General features: G+C 39.8%; 1 protein-coding gene across 1 annotated transcript in view; it reads left to right on the top strand.

The window, feature by feature from the left end:
* PKP2 (plakophilin 2) overlaps positions 1–15199 on the top strand; it is a gene marked incomplete at both ends in the record, with an annotated part of 42850 nt that extends 27651 nt beyond the window's left edge. Inside the window, 7 exons of the mRNA XM_082308980.1 lie at positions 6759–6876; positions 8370–8531; positions 9372–9545; positions 10104–10257; positions 12521–12710; positions 13708–13795; positions 15131–15199. Of these exons, the coding sequence (XP_082165106.1) occupies positions 6759–6876; positions 8370–8531; positions 9372–9545; positions 10104–10257; positions 12521–12710; positions 13708–13795; positions 15131–15199 (955 nt within the window). The remainder of the gene's footprint in view (positions 1–6758; positions 6877–8369; positions 8532–9371; positions 9546–10103; positions 10258–12520; positions 12711–13707; positions 13796–15130) is intronic.
* Between the last annotated feature and the right edge of the window lie 285 nt (positions 15200–15484).

Here is a 15484-nt window from a genome sequence, read left to right as displayed (position 1 = left end):
ATTGCATGTTAAGTAAATACAAATATGAGTATGAGAGATGCATGTCTTTTGTTTACACATTCAAAAATGCATGAAAGGACATAGTTTGAAATACTTAACGAGTAATGTATGAGTGCAAAGGCAGGGCCTGAGTTTTAAGCTCTTCTTAGCAAAGTACAAGGAATTAAGTTTTAAATTTAGAGGCTGAGAAGCTGCCCAGTTTTGCCTTACACATACCTGCTTTGCTAACATGTCCTATAGCAGGAGGTTGTATCTGTATTGCATGAATTTTTACTGTGAAAACAGCTCTGTATCTGGCTCATGTGGTTTCAGAAGACAAATGAATTGTTAGCTATACAAAATACTCAACAATAAAGCACCTTTTTCTGCAGGAACTCCTGTCAGCTCACTTTACTTAATCTCTAAGTAATAATTAACTTTTATTTACTCTGGTGGCTCAAAAACAAATACAGAGAAACATTAACTACCCGTAATAAAATCTCTCTAGCTAACACTAGTGGTGTCATCTATGAAATGAAGCAGGTTTTCTTCTTTTGTATTAATTAGCCCTAGCTGCATTTGTACAGAAACCAGTCTGGCTGTTAGGTGTGTCACTTTGTGGTTTCATGACCTGCTCCTCTCCTGCATTTGGACTCTGGAACCATCTCTTCCCTATGAGCCAGCCGATGGGGGCACAGGATCATTCTCAGTTTTAACGTGGTATTACTCTTTCTGAGCTTGTTGCAGCAATTTGACACAACTTGATATGTGACAAATAAGGCGTAACAGTAGCCAAGTTGTTTTAAATTAAATAAGAGTAGATTCTGAACATATCTTACTCTGTACAGAAAGTCAGTGAGTGGGGCTGCTACAGAGCTGCAGTTAGCTCTGCAACTGTAATGAAAAGTCTCTCAAACTGCCCTTATCTAGATGCTTAAGGATGTATTACCTATTTTAAAAATATGATGTCCATATTCTAGTCCTTCTCCTTTTTAAGAGCTTGAACACTGAAAGTTATAATTCGAACAAGAAGGTCTTGAAAATTCACAGGTAAAGTTGATCTACAGGATTGCCAACATACTTTCTAGCAGAGAATAGTTTTTAATGAGGCTTATCATATTTGTACAGACCAAATATCCAAGATTTTTAAGATTAATCAGTTTGTGTCTCCTTATTGGAAATCAACACACCTCCCAAATTAGGCCACTATTAGTATTCCTTCCTTATGTATTAATTAAAAAGAAAAAAATCTCTCCACAAAGAAATGCTGAAAACTAAAAGAGCACACCACAACGTAAAAAACTGTGCACTGAGGGAATTATGTTATTAATGAAGATGTTTAAAAAGTATATATATTTGCCAGAATATAAATCTGTAATTAGTCTTCCCTTTTGTAATACTAATATGTTTGTTGTGCATGTTGATAAAATATATAGCCTGCAGCTTCTATTACAGGGTAAAAGTAGTACTTTGAAGTGCAATACGTTATGCATAGTACAGTACTTAGTTACAGGAGAATGCCAAAACTTCTTTTCAAAAAGTCACACACACCTATTGAATGAAAGGGACACCCACAGTCCAAACCTAACACTATCATCTGACATGGGCTGTGCAACACAATTACCAAGTAATAAATTAAAGCTCTCTTCATCCTCTTGGACAGAATTTCAGGAGGAGAAGTAAATCCACGTCTAGCAGATAATATTGCAGATACTAACACTGGAATGAGTGAATGACCAGAACACTCCCTGTTCTGCTAACCAGTTATTGCCAGAAGTATTGTGGAGTCCTGAGTCTTGGCTGCCGGTGTCAGTGTATGCAGTCACTGATAAGGAAGTCTGACGTTAGAAGGATTTGTTAATCCCATTCTCTAGGTCTGTAATTTGTCTTAAAGCTTTGCTTCTGACACAGTTTTACAGGAATTGCAGGTCACAAAACTTAACACAATAAAAAGAAGCCGTGTACACCACACAATTCTGCATTAGCAGCTAGAATAAGTAATGGTATTGTTCAGTCCTGAAATACGATAAGAAGCACTGTGCCCTGAACAGGCAGAGTAAGCCAAATCAAAAGACTTCACTGGTTGCCTGACAACAAGCTGAAAAAGTAAAATTGGTGTATTAAACCATCTAGAGGAGTATTGCAGACTTTTGCAGACAAGTCTTGTTGGATTTTAAAGGTAAAGTCACTTTTTCTTGGCCTGAAAGTCCTACACATAATAGTTCTGTCTCCAGTTCCAATACAAATGGGTAGAAATCTTCAAGATACTTAGCCTCTTCCTCCATATTCCTCTGAGTCTGAAAGGGTAAGATGCCAACAGCATGCAGAATATATGGGTTTGAATATTATTTATATACATAAGTGAATTTCTGGCATGACTCTTCCTCTGATTAAAACGAAGGCTTAGTAGAAGACTGTCTGTATTATGCCTTGAAAGCTGATAATGATCTTGTTCCATTTTTATCTTGAAAAAGCTGTTCCCAAAAGTTCTGCAATGCTGAACTTTCCAAAATTTATGTTTAGTGGTCACATTTCCTCCTGAAAAACAATTCATTTAAGTGTTGGAGCTAGCAATCGCAACACACAATGCTGTGTTTCATTGCAGAGTCCTCCTTTTTAATTGCTCTGTAACTGGAGCATCCTGTGGCCCTATGTATCCTAATTCTTCAAAACTTTCTAGACAACTGTCTCCAAAAAAGTCAGCTAACCTCTCTGTTCCTGGTTCCCCAGCCAGTAAAACAGAAGTAACGCTTCCTTTTTCATTATTATTTTTCACACTTTGTCTGTCCCAGCTCCCTTTTAAGTTCTTTGTGAACTACACAGTTACCCACAAGGATGGTGGAAAGCTGTAGTTGGAGGAAGTTGCACTTCAGACCAAGAGGCTGCGTAAACATCTACTTCCATTTGCTCTGGAGAGAAGTGAAGCCAAAGCTCTCACTGTGTGTTGAAAAGCATAATGGCAGCTCAATTTCGTAATGGAAGCTTCTAAGAGAGAACGTAAAACAAATGACTGATGATAACAAGTCTTTGAACCAAGGCCTCTTGCATAGCATTGCCATTCCTTTAAGTTTATTTCCATCCATTTTTATCTTCTCTTGCCTCCTCTTCAGTTTATCTGCTTCCCCAGTTCCTGAAAGGAATTTTGTCATTTCCAGCAAGCAGCTTGCAGCCTGGCGCCTGTAGTTACCTTGTAGATCCCTGGATACCTTTCCCTCCCTGTTGCATTTTTGAACTGTGTAAGGCATGAACGGAATAGAATTTCCCAAACTACTTCAGGAAATTGTTATCACGTAATTGAGTGAAATTCAAATTGCCAATTTTAGCAGAATGAGTCCCAGGAGCAAAAGCCCTCATCTTATCAATCGTGTGGATCATTCAGAGCAGTGCAAAAACCTTTTCCAACATACTCTGCCAGTGTGTGACTCACTGCTGGCTTAAAGGTAGCATCCCTTTTGTTTGGTGCCATTTGCAATCTTACTAAACATATATTATCATTCTGTTTCTTTCAAAATCACACTTCATTTTACTATGTTACATTTCTCTGTATTTACCTTACATCTCTGGATCAAAACAATATTTGCCAATAGGGAATTAGCTGATCCTTCACAAATGCCACAGGAAAATGGGCAAACGGCTATTTCGATTACAGATATATTTACATCATGCATGTGTACAAGAGGGAACAGAAGCAGCAAATATGGGATGAGATAAATGAGGCACATAGATAGATATAATGCATCCACACTAGCATGTGGTATAGTTTGAGCATGTCACCAGGATTACCGTATCTAAGCATGCCAGAAGTCAGAGATTATTAATAGTTAGATGATGCCAAAACTTAAGTTCTGAGTTGTTCAAAGGAGAGCATCCTTACAAGCAGCAATCTCCCTAAGGCTGCATTCTCCCCATGCTGCATTCTCCCAGCCGTTCAATACTGACACAGGGTGGAGATATCAGAAATTGGGTAGAAGAAGAGTTTTTCTATGAGAAGACTCTTGATCTTGACTCCAGCTGATCCTTTTTTCCACAGATGTATTTGTCTCAGCATACTTCTGATGAAATGCAGGTAAAACAAACTTGCACAGCAGGTTTGAAGATTTCTAGGTATCCCTGAAGTCTTGCCATGGGGTTTGCCACAAGCCACAATACTGGGCCAGCCCAACCATGGCAATTGCCCAAGCACTGAGTATTTCAAGGTCTCCAGGAGCTCCACTACAAGAGAGTCCAACTCCTGAGCTCAGAGGAAGGCATTACAGTTGTCAGAAACCTCAAATCTTGGGAAGCCAAGATGAAGCCAGTATTGCAATTTTCTAAGCAAAATGTTGACATTGTTTCAAATCTTTTTTTTTAATTTACATTTCTGTCACACTTCTCAAAAACATTTTTTTTTCCCAATCTAATAATATTTTTATTTCCTGAAATGTCTCAAGCTTCAATTAGCAAACAAACTTAAACTGTTAGCTGAATTTTTGCCTGAAATTCTCTTCTCTGCCTTCAAACCAGCTCTGACCCTATTCAGAGTAAGGTGGTTACAACTGTAATTGGGCGAGTGGGAGAGCAAAAGCTCTTCCCTTCCTAGTCCACGTTGTGGTGAGAAGGAAACAGGGAAAGGTGGAGAATGGAGTGGCCATATGTGTACAGACACGGATATCTCTGACTGGATGAACAGTTGAGCATCAGCTTCTTAATGAAACAGAGTTCAGTAATTCATTTCCTTTGCAGAACAGGGCAGTGCCTCTGATTCAGGCTCTGCTCTGCCTCCTAAGCTATAAAGCTATGTGCCCCACCAGATTGATGCTAGGCAGCAAGGCCAGGTGATGGCCTCTCCTCCCACAGGCATTCGTCGTGATCATAGTTGTCAAAAGTTCGGGGATTTTTAGAATAACATACTGTGACAAAACGAAATACTGTATCAGCTGAAGTGTCTCTGGCAAGGGAAATTCCACACTTATCTTTTAATAGTATTTTTAGTCTGTGTGCCTCAGAAACTATTTTTGCTATGCGCTAGAAAGGCTGTAGCATGTACATTTCTGTCAGTGTAACCATCAACATATGAAAGGGTGATATGCCTTGAATGTGACATATGTAGGTAAAACTAAATTCCAAAGTGATGTCTATAGTAGGCCATATTGAGGAATCTGAATATTGATTCTGTGATATATAATTCCATGAGAGAATAAATGTACTCATAATTAGTGATATTGTTAACAGCATGACCTGAAGTAAAACTATAATTACAATGCATTAGTATTTAATCTGAATATGTAATTCCTGGGGGAAAAAAACAGAACTGCATTGACAGTATATAAAACACTACATTCATTTTACAATCATAAGCCACAGCAAAGTTTAAAGCTGTACCTTACTTGCTTTGTTGTTAATAAAATTTTAGACCATTGTAATTTCCAGTGGGTGAGGTAAGCATGCAAAATAAACTCCCTGAAACTATCTAAAGGAACGTCCCTCTCTGTTTGTGATGGATGCTAAGATTGGGTTATATTTAATGTTATTTCAAACAAAGAAGCTGGAATGGGATACTCCATGCAGCCTTTTGGCCAGCAGAGCTGCAGGAGTCCAAAATAATGAGGCCTAAGTTTATAATTCCAGGATTCCATAATTCAGAGTTTGTTCAGTTGTAAAAATAATTATACCCCAAACCTTTAAGTGTTGTTACTTCCCTGGAAATCAGTAGATTATTTAGAGCCAAACTTCAAGCAGCAAGTGTGTGTTTGGCATTTCAAGAGTTTTTAAATCACTTCCATAATTCATTTTCAAGTTGTACTTGGGTTACCACAAAGCACAGAAAATGTTACTTGAAAGCTGGGCAAGCAGTGGCTTCCTTTGGGTCTGGAGGAAGCAGAAAGCGTGCAGAGCAGTGTCTGAGCCACTGTGGCAGAACAGCAGAAGGCATCTACAGAAGGCATCTGGCATTTCCCTCTCTGACTGAGCAGCTTCTAATGGCTTCAGCTTTTTTCTGCTTAGATGCCAGCAGCTTCTCTGGGAAGCTGGGAATTGGCTGAGTACAGTGTATTTTTTCCTCTTTCTTGTCTCGTGCTGCTGGTGTGACAGTGATGGCCATGGCAGCCACGTTTGGCGATTCATCTCCTCAGCCTCTCGCCCAGCGGTGGGTCTGAGCTGCTGCTCCAACCTACTGGCTCAGCTGCGTTCGCATCCCCTCCTGCCCGCTAGCACCCCTCGGAGCATTTCCACAAGCACATGAATTGCCATGTGAATTTGGCCCCATAACTGACATCAGTTATCTTTACGTGTTAATGTACAAATGTTGCTAAAACTCTCAGAACATGTGTCTGTTGATGGGTCATCGTGGATCAAGAACTGGTTTGGTGTAGGTAAACACTAAAGGACATTTGTGTGCATGGAAATTTTTACAGGTATCATCTTTCCTCTGATATTTGACATAGCTACTGTCCTAAATATTAAAAATATAAGTAAAAATTGAATAATGGGAAAAAAGTTCAGCTTGTTTGACAGTTTAAAAAGGATTAATTCAACTTTGAGATGAAGAGTTGAGTCAGGTCTTACCTTATCCATCCAAACACAACAGTTTGTTTTTCTGGAGTATGTGTTTTCGTCTGGGAGTTCACTGAAGTGAAAGTTTTACTTAGCAGAGGCTCAGATTATCTTACAGTGCTGAAGAAAGGAAGCAGTCAACCTTAACTTTGATATCTTTAAGATTTAGCTGTAAAAGTTTGTCAGAGGGGCAAAAGGAAATATCTTTGACTAAATCTCTTCTCACCAACATATTCCTTCCTGCACAGAAACAAGAGCTCTGCCGGCCCAGAAGGAAGGAAAAAGATGAGAGAATGCAACGGCTTGATTGATTCTCTTGTATATTATATTCAAGGAGCTATTGCAGACCACGAGCCTAATGACAAGGTATTCTTTGAGATTAAAGGTCTTTTTCTAGGGGAAATTGCTGGGAGAACATTTTTTTTGTTTAGAAACCAACATTCAGAAACAGTTGTGATATAACTGCCAAACTTATACTTATTTCCAGGGCTTTTAGAACTGTCAACAAAGATGAAAGTCCAGTAAGAAGCTTTCTGAAGTGTTTTTTTTATCTTGCAATCTAAAAGAATAACATACCTTAGCTTTGGGAAAACATTTTCAGAACCACCAGAACGAGCTAGAAACTTCCATCTTTTTTTTAAAATGTGACATAAAGTCACAGCTTTCAGAGATACTGAAACACCTAGAAAGTCAGATATTATCTTTTTAGTTGTCTCAAGGAGCTAGCTAGCGAGAAGCTTAAAAAATTAATCTGCTTACTTTCCTGTCTATTTAGTGCTATAAACCCCTTAGGAAATGAAGAACCTGAATCTCTTTGGGTGGCAGTGTAATTAAGGAGCTTGCATGATTTAGAATGAGATTGATTTTCCTAAGTTTTTTAGAAGTTATACATTCTGCCTAAGCCAGTAACTACAAAGTTGTGGACGCCTCTAGAAGCCAGTTCCTCTCATTCTCTTTCTCCCACCACTGACTGCAGATGAATGCTGAACATTGCTTAGACTAGACGCTTGCCTTTTGGCTGGGTGAATTTGGGTAAGAAGAGCAGCTGTCACTTATGAGAAGGTTAGCCATAGCCTGTGAGGCACTTCTAGCGTGCCTGCTATAGCTTGTGCTGTGTAGTGGTAATTACTGCACATTTATAGCTCTATTCTAGGATTAGTTACTTGAGCTTCTCCATCTCCCTGTATTCAGTGCCATTAGCTTCAGGGAGAATCCAGCACGTTACACTTGTGCCAATAGCTCCCTGCTGCATTTTGTCTTAAAACCACTCATTCCTTTTTTACTTTCCAAAAAGGAGGAACTGGTAATAAAGCTATTTGCCACTAGACTCATCACTCAGAAATTGTAGACCTGACCTTAGCCATGCCCAGAAAGGCACATCCAATTTAGAAAAGCACTCTACAACAGAAAAGTGCTTCCTCCTTAGGAAAGATACAAAGCTTTCCTTTTGTTGAAGCTACGGTAAGTTGTGTACGTGATCACCTTTACTCTTAAGCTCTTAAACATTCCTTGGCACACTTCTGGTCTGTGCCAAATAGCGCTCGCCCAAACAATTCCCAGGCACAATTCAGGAATTATAATGTCCCAGGACCATTTCCAACAGGCATGCACCCTGCTCCAAATGCAAACCCTGTGTACCAGTTGGCCTCAGTGCTCAGGAACATCCCAGGGCATGTTTAATTTATCAGTGTAAATGCAGTCTTGTGGATCACTGGCACAAAGACTAGCTCTTCTGTAGGCCATTAGAAGCTCTGCAGTTAGTTGTTAAAGATCCAAAAATGAAAGCTCTTCCCATGTCTATACATGTCCCTTCAACACATGCCAAAGCTTTCAAGATTTCTATTCTTTTGTTATTTTAGGCCACAGAGAACTGTGTGTGCATTCTTCACAATCTTTCCTACCAGCTAGAGATAGAGCTCCCTGAGAGCTATGCCCAGACCATATATATGCCAAGAAGAAATATTCCTAGCAATGATAAAACACCGGGCTGTTTTGGAACACGGAGCAGAAAAGTAAAAGAGGTAAAGCACATGTTTAGTTACATCTCATTTTGTTAATCAGTTGTAGCAACTTCTGGAGAATAAGGTTGTAATCTACTTAATAATCTGTTATTGATGTATCTCGTAGTGTGACACTTACTTGTCCCCAAAATGCAGATTTATTTATAGCCTTTCCTAACACCCATTATCTTGTTCAGCTGCTGATGGTGAAAATGACACAATTCACTGTTTCATTAGTTGAGGAATACTGCCACTCAGTTTCAGACCCTTTGTATCTAAGTGGTATCTGTACCATGCACGGCAATTGTGCAAGTGCCCTACCAATGAGTGGGTGTTGCAATGGTTTCACCAGTGAAACCAGCACAAGGTGACTTGCCACTTCCATGACTTGCTGGCTGTTGGGCTATGTCGGGACCTCTTCTTGTGTTGCCACATGGTACAGATCACAAATATTCTGGCAACTGGGAATTCTGGGAGAGAAAACAGATGTCAGGGGAGGGGGAAAGTGAAAGAAAAGGATTGATGACTCTTCCCCATCTATTAGTTTTGATGGAGTGTATTCTGCCGTCTCCCATTCCATCCACAGTACAACTCTGGCTGGCCATTTCTGTTTCTCCTTGGCCTCAGCCCCTAATGTCAGTTGCTGAGACATGAGAAGCAGCTTCCACCATACCTACCTCCTCTTTTTGGATGGACTGGCCAGCATAATTAAATATTGAAATTTTACACATTGTCATTTGAGTTCACAGCTTGATAATCTGCAAATAATCTGGTCATAGAGAGCTACAAAATGACTAGTGTAGCTTGTGATGCATTAAGTCATATAAGGTCACTAAAGGCTTGATCTGTTTATGTGTTTAGAAGCAGCAGGACACCCCACTACCTGAGGAAAAGAGCAGTCCCAGAGGTGTTGAATTGCTCTGGCATTCCACACTGATTAGGATATATCTCTCCTTAATAGCAAAGAGTACCAGAAACTATACCCAGGAAGCATCCCTGGGAGCTCTTCAGAACCTCACAGCTGGCACTGGACCAGTAAGTCAGCTTTTTTCTTCTTCTTGTCGTTTAGTTCTTAATGTGAATGCATAGAGTTTAATGCTGGACTGCAACACGCCCACAGCCCTGAGATCAGGTAACCACTGACAAGTCGCTGTCTCACAGACATGATCAAGGAAATCGAAGAACATTGAAAGGAAAATCATAACTGGCAGTGCAGCTATTACTTGCTTGGCAAATACGGGGACTGCTTCTTCTCTTTGTACATCTCCATGTGTGGGATTTTGCTTATTCACTGCACAATTAGGGATAAGTAGGTTTTAAAAGCACAAAAAAAGTGGTTTTGTGGAATGTAATCAATACCAGGGGCAGAGGAAGGCTCTGACACAACCACAGATCACTTTTGTGGTGAAGAAACTAATGACCTCTGTCATGTTTTGGCTTTATATCACCTTTCTTTTCTGTTGCAGCTCATATGTAGCTCTGGATTTAAACTATTTTAAATGTGCTTAGATTCATGTAGAGAAGCTGCTGCTGTTGTTTATGAGGGTGTACATTCATGGTAATGACACATTATTGCCACATGCCTTATAACAGATGCCGTTTGCGGTAGCCCAGACTGTTGTTCGGAAGGCAAATGGCCTTCCAAGTATTCGAACTATGCTGCATGTAAGCCACCCAACAGTAAAGAAGACAGCAGTCTCACTGCTCAGGAATTTGTCTCGCAACACCTCTCTGCAAAGTGATATAGGTGAGCAAAGACTAACATTGTCTTTTGGGCTTTCTTTCTCTATTCTCTTTATGTTAAGCTTTCCTTCTTTAAATAAAAAAGTGCAAAAAAAATGCGGGTTTTTAGGTCAGATACTTGCAGTCATTATACAGGGTTGAAAATAAAGAGCTTTGCCTAAGAAAGACTCTATCCTCAAATTCTCTCTAAATTGTGTGTTCCTCATCAGATACTTCCATTGATGTTACTTTCAGAAAATACATAATGGAAGTAAAATCTACACAGATTCGAAGAGGGAGTTATAGTTCTGCTTAAAATAGAGTAAAGGAAGGTGAGTGCTGAGTTCTGTGCTGCCACAGCTTTGTAATCCTTTGGGAGAAATCATAGAACATCTCCAGTTCTTCTGGAGAAAATAATATTTTCTTCTTTTAGACACAAAGCTTTGGAAGCTTGCAGCTCTCTCAGTTTTCCTGTGTAAGTTTTTTGAGAATGGAAGCTAGAAAATGCTATAGAGAAAATAGTTCAAGCTTTTTGGAGTACCTTATTCCTAAAATGTTATAATTATTTTCACATCAGAAGCCATTTCTATTCCAAGTATTTTTATTTCAATTTAATGTATATTTGAATTTTTTTTCCTACCGATAGGATAAAATAAATTCACATCATTTGTTGTCCTTTTTCGTGTTCCCACTGGAGGGGGAAGGGGAAATTACAGGCATACAGCTGGTTCATGGGGCAGATTAACCTCTGGAATTCTGCAGAACAGTCTCCTGGGCACTGTTTAATCCTTAGAGAACATTCCCTACTAACAAAAATATTATAATATGTTGTGGGGCTGATTTCAAAGGGATAATCCGTATGGTGTTAAAAATTGCAAGTGGTGAATCCCCCCGAAAGAGTAGGAATTAACCTGAGAAGAAATTGGGAAAATTTTCATCAGAAAAATAATTTATGAAAGAATGTGGGAAAGACAGAATAGCATGAAGCTCTGAAGAAAGGTGCTTCATCTTGCACGTTCACAGTCATTTTCTTGCTTTACTTGTGGTAGGAAGAACTGGGGGAATTTCAGGTGAACCTTTTCTCCATGAAAAGGTGTTCTTTTTGTTTGTCTGAAAACATAGGTGAATTCAAGTCAAATTCTCCAAATAATTTTGGCCAAAGGAAAACATTTGGAAGGGCATGCTGTTTCCTAGATAAAGTGTCTATCAAGTAAAACGAACCGCTGATATGAAATCATGATTAATTTAATATAAAACATCTCTAAAAGTTAAATGATTGAAAAACATCAAAAATTTTCCTGTTTTACTTGAAAAAGTAACATTTGTTCTGAACAGATGTTTCCAAGACACTGTACACTTTCTAAAAATTGCCTTCCTTGATTTACCAATGGAAGAAAAAATGGGCTATCATGTCTAACATAATTGCTTTGACTGATACTTAGCATAGCAGGTGGTTCATCCAGTTTTAAAGGTCCTTTTCTAAATTGCATGTAATTTAATCTCAATACACATGAATCTTGTCACACACCCGTCTGGAGGAAAGAACAGAACTGACGGAGAGCAAAGCTCTCTGTCCAAGTGAAGCACTGGTTACAGAGGGGAGCATGTCCCAAAATGCCCCAAACTGTTGCCCAGTGCTCCTTCTTACAGTGGGAGCAGCTGGCTACCACCCATTGCTTTAATTTTCTCCATCAGCTCTGGTCCATGTGGCATGGATCTCACAGTATACAGTAGGACTCAGTTGCTGTCCAGAGCTGTTGTTTGCTGTTTGGTTGGCTGGTAGGGTCACATCCAGTGGTGGATGCGGTGTTTCTTGAGTAAGGACAGACTTCAGAATAGGACATTCTTCTTAAATAGATAGCTTACACACCAGCTCAGAAGGTTGAGTGTGTGCCTCCCCTTAGAGCTAACCATTCAGCAGTAAAAATTGTGCTGTAGTCACCCTTTCTCAGTTTGCTGTATATCACTATACCCGTGATTACCTCTAGGACACACAGGGTTCCTCAGGAGATGGCAGCCTGCTGCTAGCCCATGCCTAGGGACGTCACTGCAGTACACTAGGTATTAACGTATTGTGTATAAGAGGCAAAATACATACTGTCCGATTCAGTGTGGACACAGCTTAACCTAAATTGTGGCAGTCTAATGCAGGTTTGAAACCATGACTCTGTTCTGGGAGCACACAGCACCCTGATAGGTGGTAATGAGAGGAGTAAGGTCTTATAGGACCCCTAGATAAATCTGCACCTGTTAGTAATGGAGTTGCTTGTCTCTCTTCCAACTTCTAGCTACAGAAGTTTTGCCTGATTTGGTCTCGATACTTCCCGACTCTGCCCCGGGGTCTGATATTGCCTGTGAAACCACGGCGTCCATCTGCTACACCTTGTACAATTTGACACAGAGCAGTTCTCACAATGCACGGCTTCTCCTGAGTGCTGATGGTCTACCAAAGATTATTACCATCAGTATGAATGACGGGTAAGATGGTTGAGAAGCCTTCCCTCCCCCTCCTCCTTTCCCTGGGGAAAAAAAACCCTGCAACCTCTGCCACCTGGGAGGGAAAAACACTGCATCTTAAGGTACAGGACAGCTTAAACAAGTGACTGTGATGTGAATAGAATTGCACATATTGGGAAATACAGAAAAATCTCTTATAACAACTGTTCCATCCACATCTAAATTTGCCATGTTACAGCATTTTAAATCATTCTCAGAAGATGACGGCACAGTATTATCTATATTATAATGTATATATATAGTGGCTGACCATCAGATCGTATCTGTCCCCAAAAAGTTTCTATATTTCCTGTTCTTTGTAACACAGCCCTGATAATCTTTAGCAGAAAAGTGCAGAGATACATTTTATAGAGCTGATAGAACTGTACTTTAAAATTATTTTTAAAGGGGCATTTTAGATAATAGATTTTGAATTGCCTTTAATCATTATTTAATATGTAATCACATGCAACCAATGTTTACTCAAAAGAGAATGATTTATGCTTTGTGAATATGAATAATTATTCTGCTTGCCTTCCTCTCTTTTCTACAAAATGAAAGAGGAAATTCATCGCAGTAAAGGAGGCCTCGCAAGGCTCTGAATAGTTTAAATCCTGTCTAACTAACCAGAGATTTTACCTGCTGGAAAGATCCTTTCGAGTGCTTGTTACATTGAGGTGTATTTTCCTCAAGTGAATATGAACTGGTATGACAGCTTCTCTAAGATGAAGGCTATAGAGTACTTCATTTCTCTCTAATTTTGAAGAATGAGTGAAGCAGGGAGGTGTGTTGCATTTGTTTCAGTAGTCAGGACAGCATGAAATGTGCTAGAATACCTAAAGAGCAGTAAAACAGCATTTAGGAAGAGAGAGAAACAGAAAAAATGCTACGAGGTTACATTTGCTGAAGTCTGCACATGCACTGTGATTATGAAGTGGGAATTTAAACATGTTTTATCATTCTTTTCGCAAAATTGCAGTAATATGTTCAGCAAAGCCAGTAGGGCTGCTTCAGTCCTCCTCTACTCCTTGTGGTCACATACCGATCTCCACAATGCTTACAAAAAGGTAAGATCTGGGTTAGAGCAAGGACCCGTAATCTGTCCTTTTGGACCTAGAACCCTCTCATTTGTCCTCTGGGGCCCTTAGCACTTCAGCACTGTCCACCACTGACTGAACCAACCTGACAGAGAGGGCCTAAGGTGCCCTAAAGCAAAGGCAGGGCGAGGCAGCTTTAAAACCAGAGCAGTTTTGTTCTCCTTGTTGTTTGTATGGTCTGCAAGCCCAGGTGTTAGTTATATTCTGCCAGAAAGGTAGGGCCTGGGAAAGGTGTTGGCAAATGTTTATTGTCACAGTCAAAATCAAACAAAAAATGACCAGCATGAATCGGCCAACAAACCAGTTTGTTTCTTTCCTTTTGAAGCTCTATGACTGCTTTTTCAACACACAGCTGGGTTGACTTCAACCTGCCTACCTTCAACTTGCATTTCAAACTGTTTTCATTCTTTGTTTTCTTGCTGTTCAGAATTTCTGTCATCTAAAATTCCCTATAACCTGAAACTATTCCATTTTCTCAAGCTCTGGCCTTTAGCATTTATTAGTGAGCTTGTTTCTTCTTGTAGATTTGTTGTTGAAATTTGCTCAAAAAAAGTTACTTAGTTACTTAGTGTGGTATCCTTTAACGGTCTTGCATCACACTCAGCAGTATACTGCCCCTCAAACCAGAAATCTGCGTTCAAGAGTAAGGGTGCTGTACCCATATAAACTCTAACTGGATTTTGTTGTCTCTGTTTTTTTGCAACTGCATTCCTGACTTTATTGTACAGCAATAACCCTGATGGCACGAATTTTCTGAAGTCAGTGGTACTTTGGGTATGCCTATAAGACACATTTGTCGGATCTGAGTTGCAAAAAGTGCTGATTACTTGCTGTTCCTGTGCAAATCGGGTCCCCTAGAGATATCAGGTACAGCACTGAAAACTGCAGGCTACCTAATGCCTAGACATTTTTGAAAAGTCAGTCTAATAAGCAACAGAAATCACTTAAATGAGATTGACAAAATCCTGAGTCATTTTGGCATTGCCCTGTACTCTTTGTTCAGATAGGGGTAATCTCAGCTGACATTGGTCACCTAAGAGTTAAGAGTCTGTAGAGCTGAGCTAGAAGAATGGGCTCCCTGTACAGTCAGTGGAGAGAGTCGAGCAACTCCAATGATTCATCTCACCTATCTTAGACTGAATAGAGTGACTCCTGGGAGATGCCTGTTCTTTCTCTGTTGACTGTAGAGGGCTCTGCCTGGACCCCTACCATGGCTCCATATCTAGATTTTAGGCAGCTGAACCCACCCTTCCCTTGCAGAATCAGCACTGAAGATAATGAATTATTGTTTCTTTCATTCCAAAGGCTGACTTTAAGAAGGTGGATTTCATCAATACCCGGACCACAAAAGCCTATAACTCACTAAAAGATTGAATCAGATCATAACACCACTGAAGACAAATCAAGATCATACATCAATTAACGTAACTATCTTCACGCGGTTGGTGTTGCCATCATGAACCAGGAAGTATCTCAGAAAAGAGGCTGATTTTATATAGGACTTGAGTGACCAGAGGATAGGTGTTTTGTGTTTTTAATTGTAATCACCTTGTTGTCACTGTATATATCAATTTAAGAAGCTTATATCAATATAAGAATAACCAAAGATGGATTCTTCAGGATGTCTGAGGTGAAGTTTCTTCCAGGTTGACCACTAGT

This window comes from Platalea leucorodia (genome assembly GCF_965183815.1).
Source record: "Platalea leucorodia genome assembly, chromosome: 4".
NCBI classification, from domain to species: Eukaryota; Metazoa; Chordata; class Aves; order Pelecaniformes; family Threskiornithidae; genus Platalea; species Platalea leucorodia.
The sequence above is the reverse complement of the archived record's forward strand: the minus strand, read 5'-3'. Positions and strand labels throughout refer to the sequence as shown.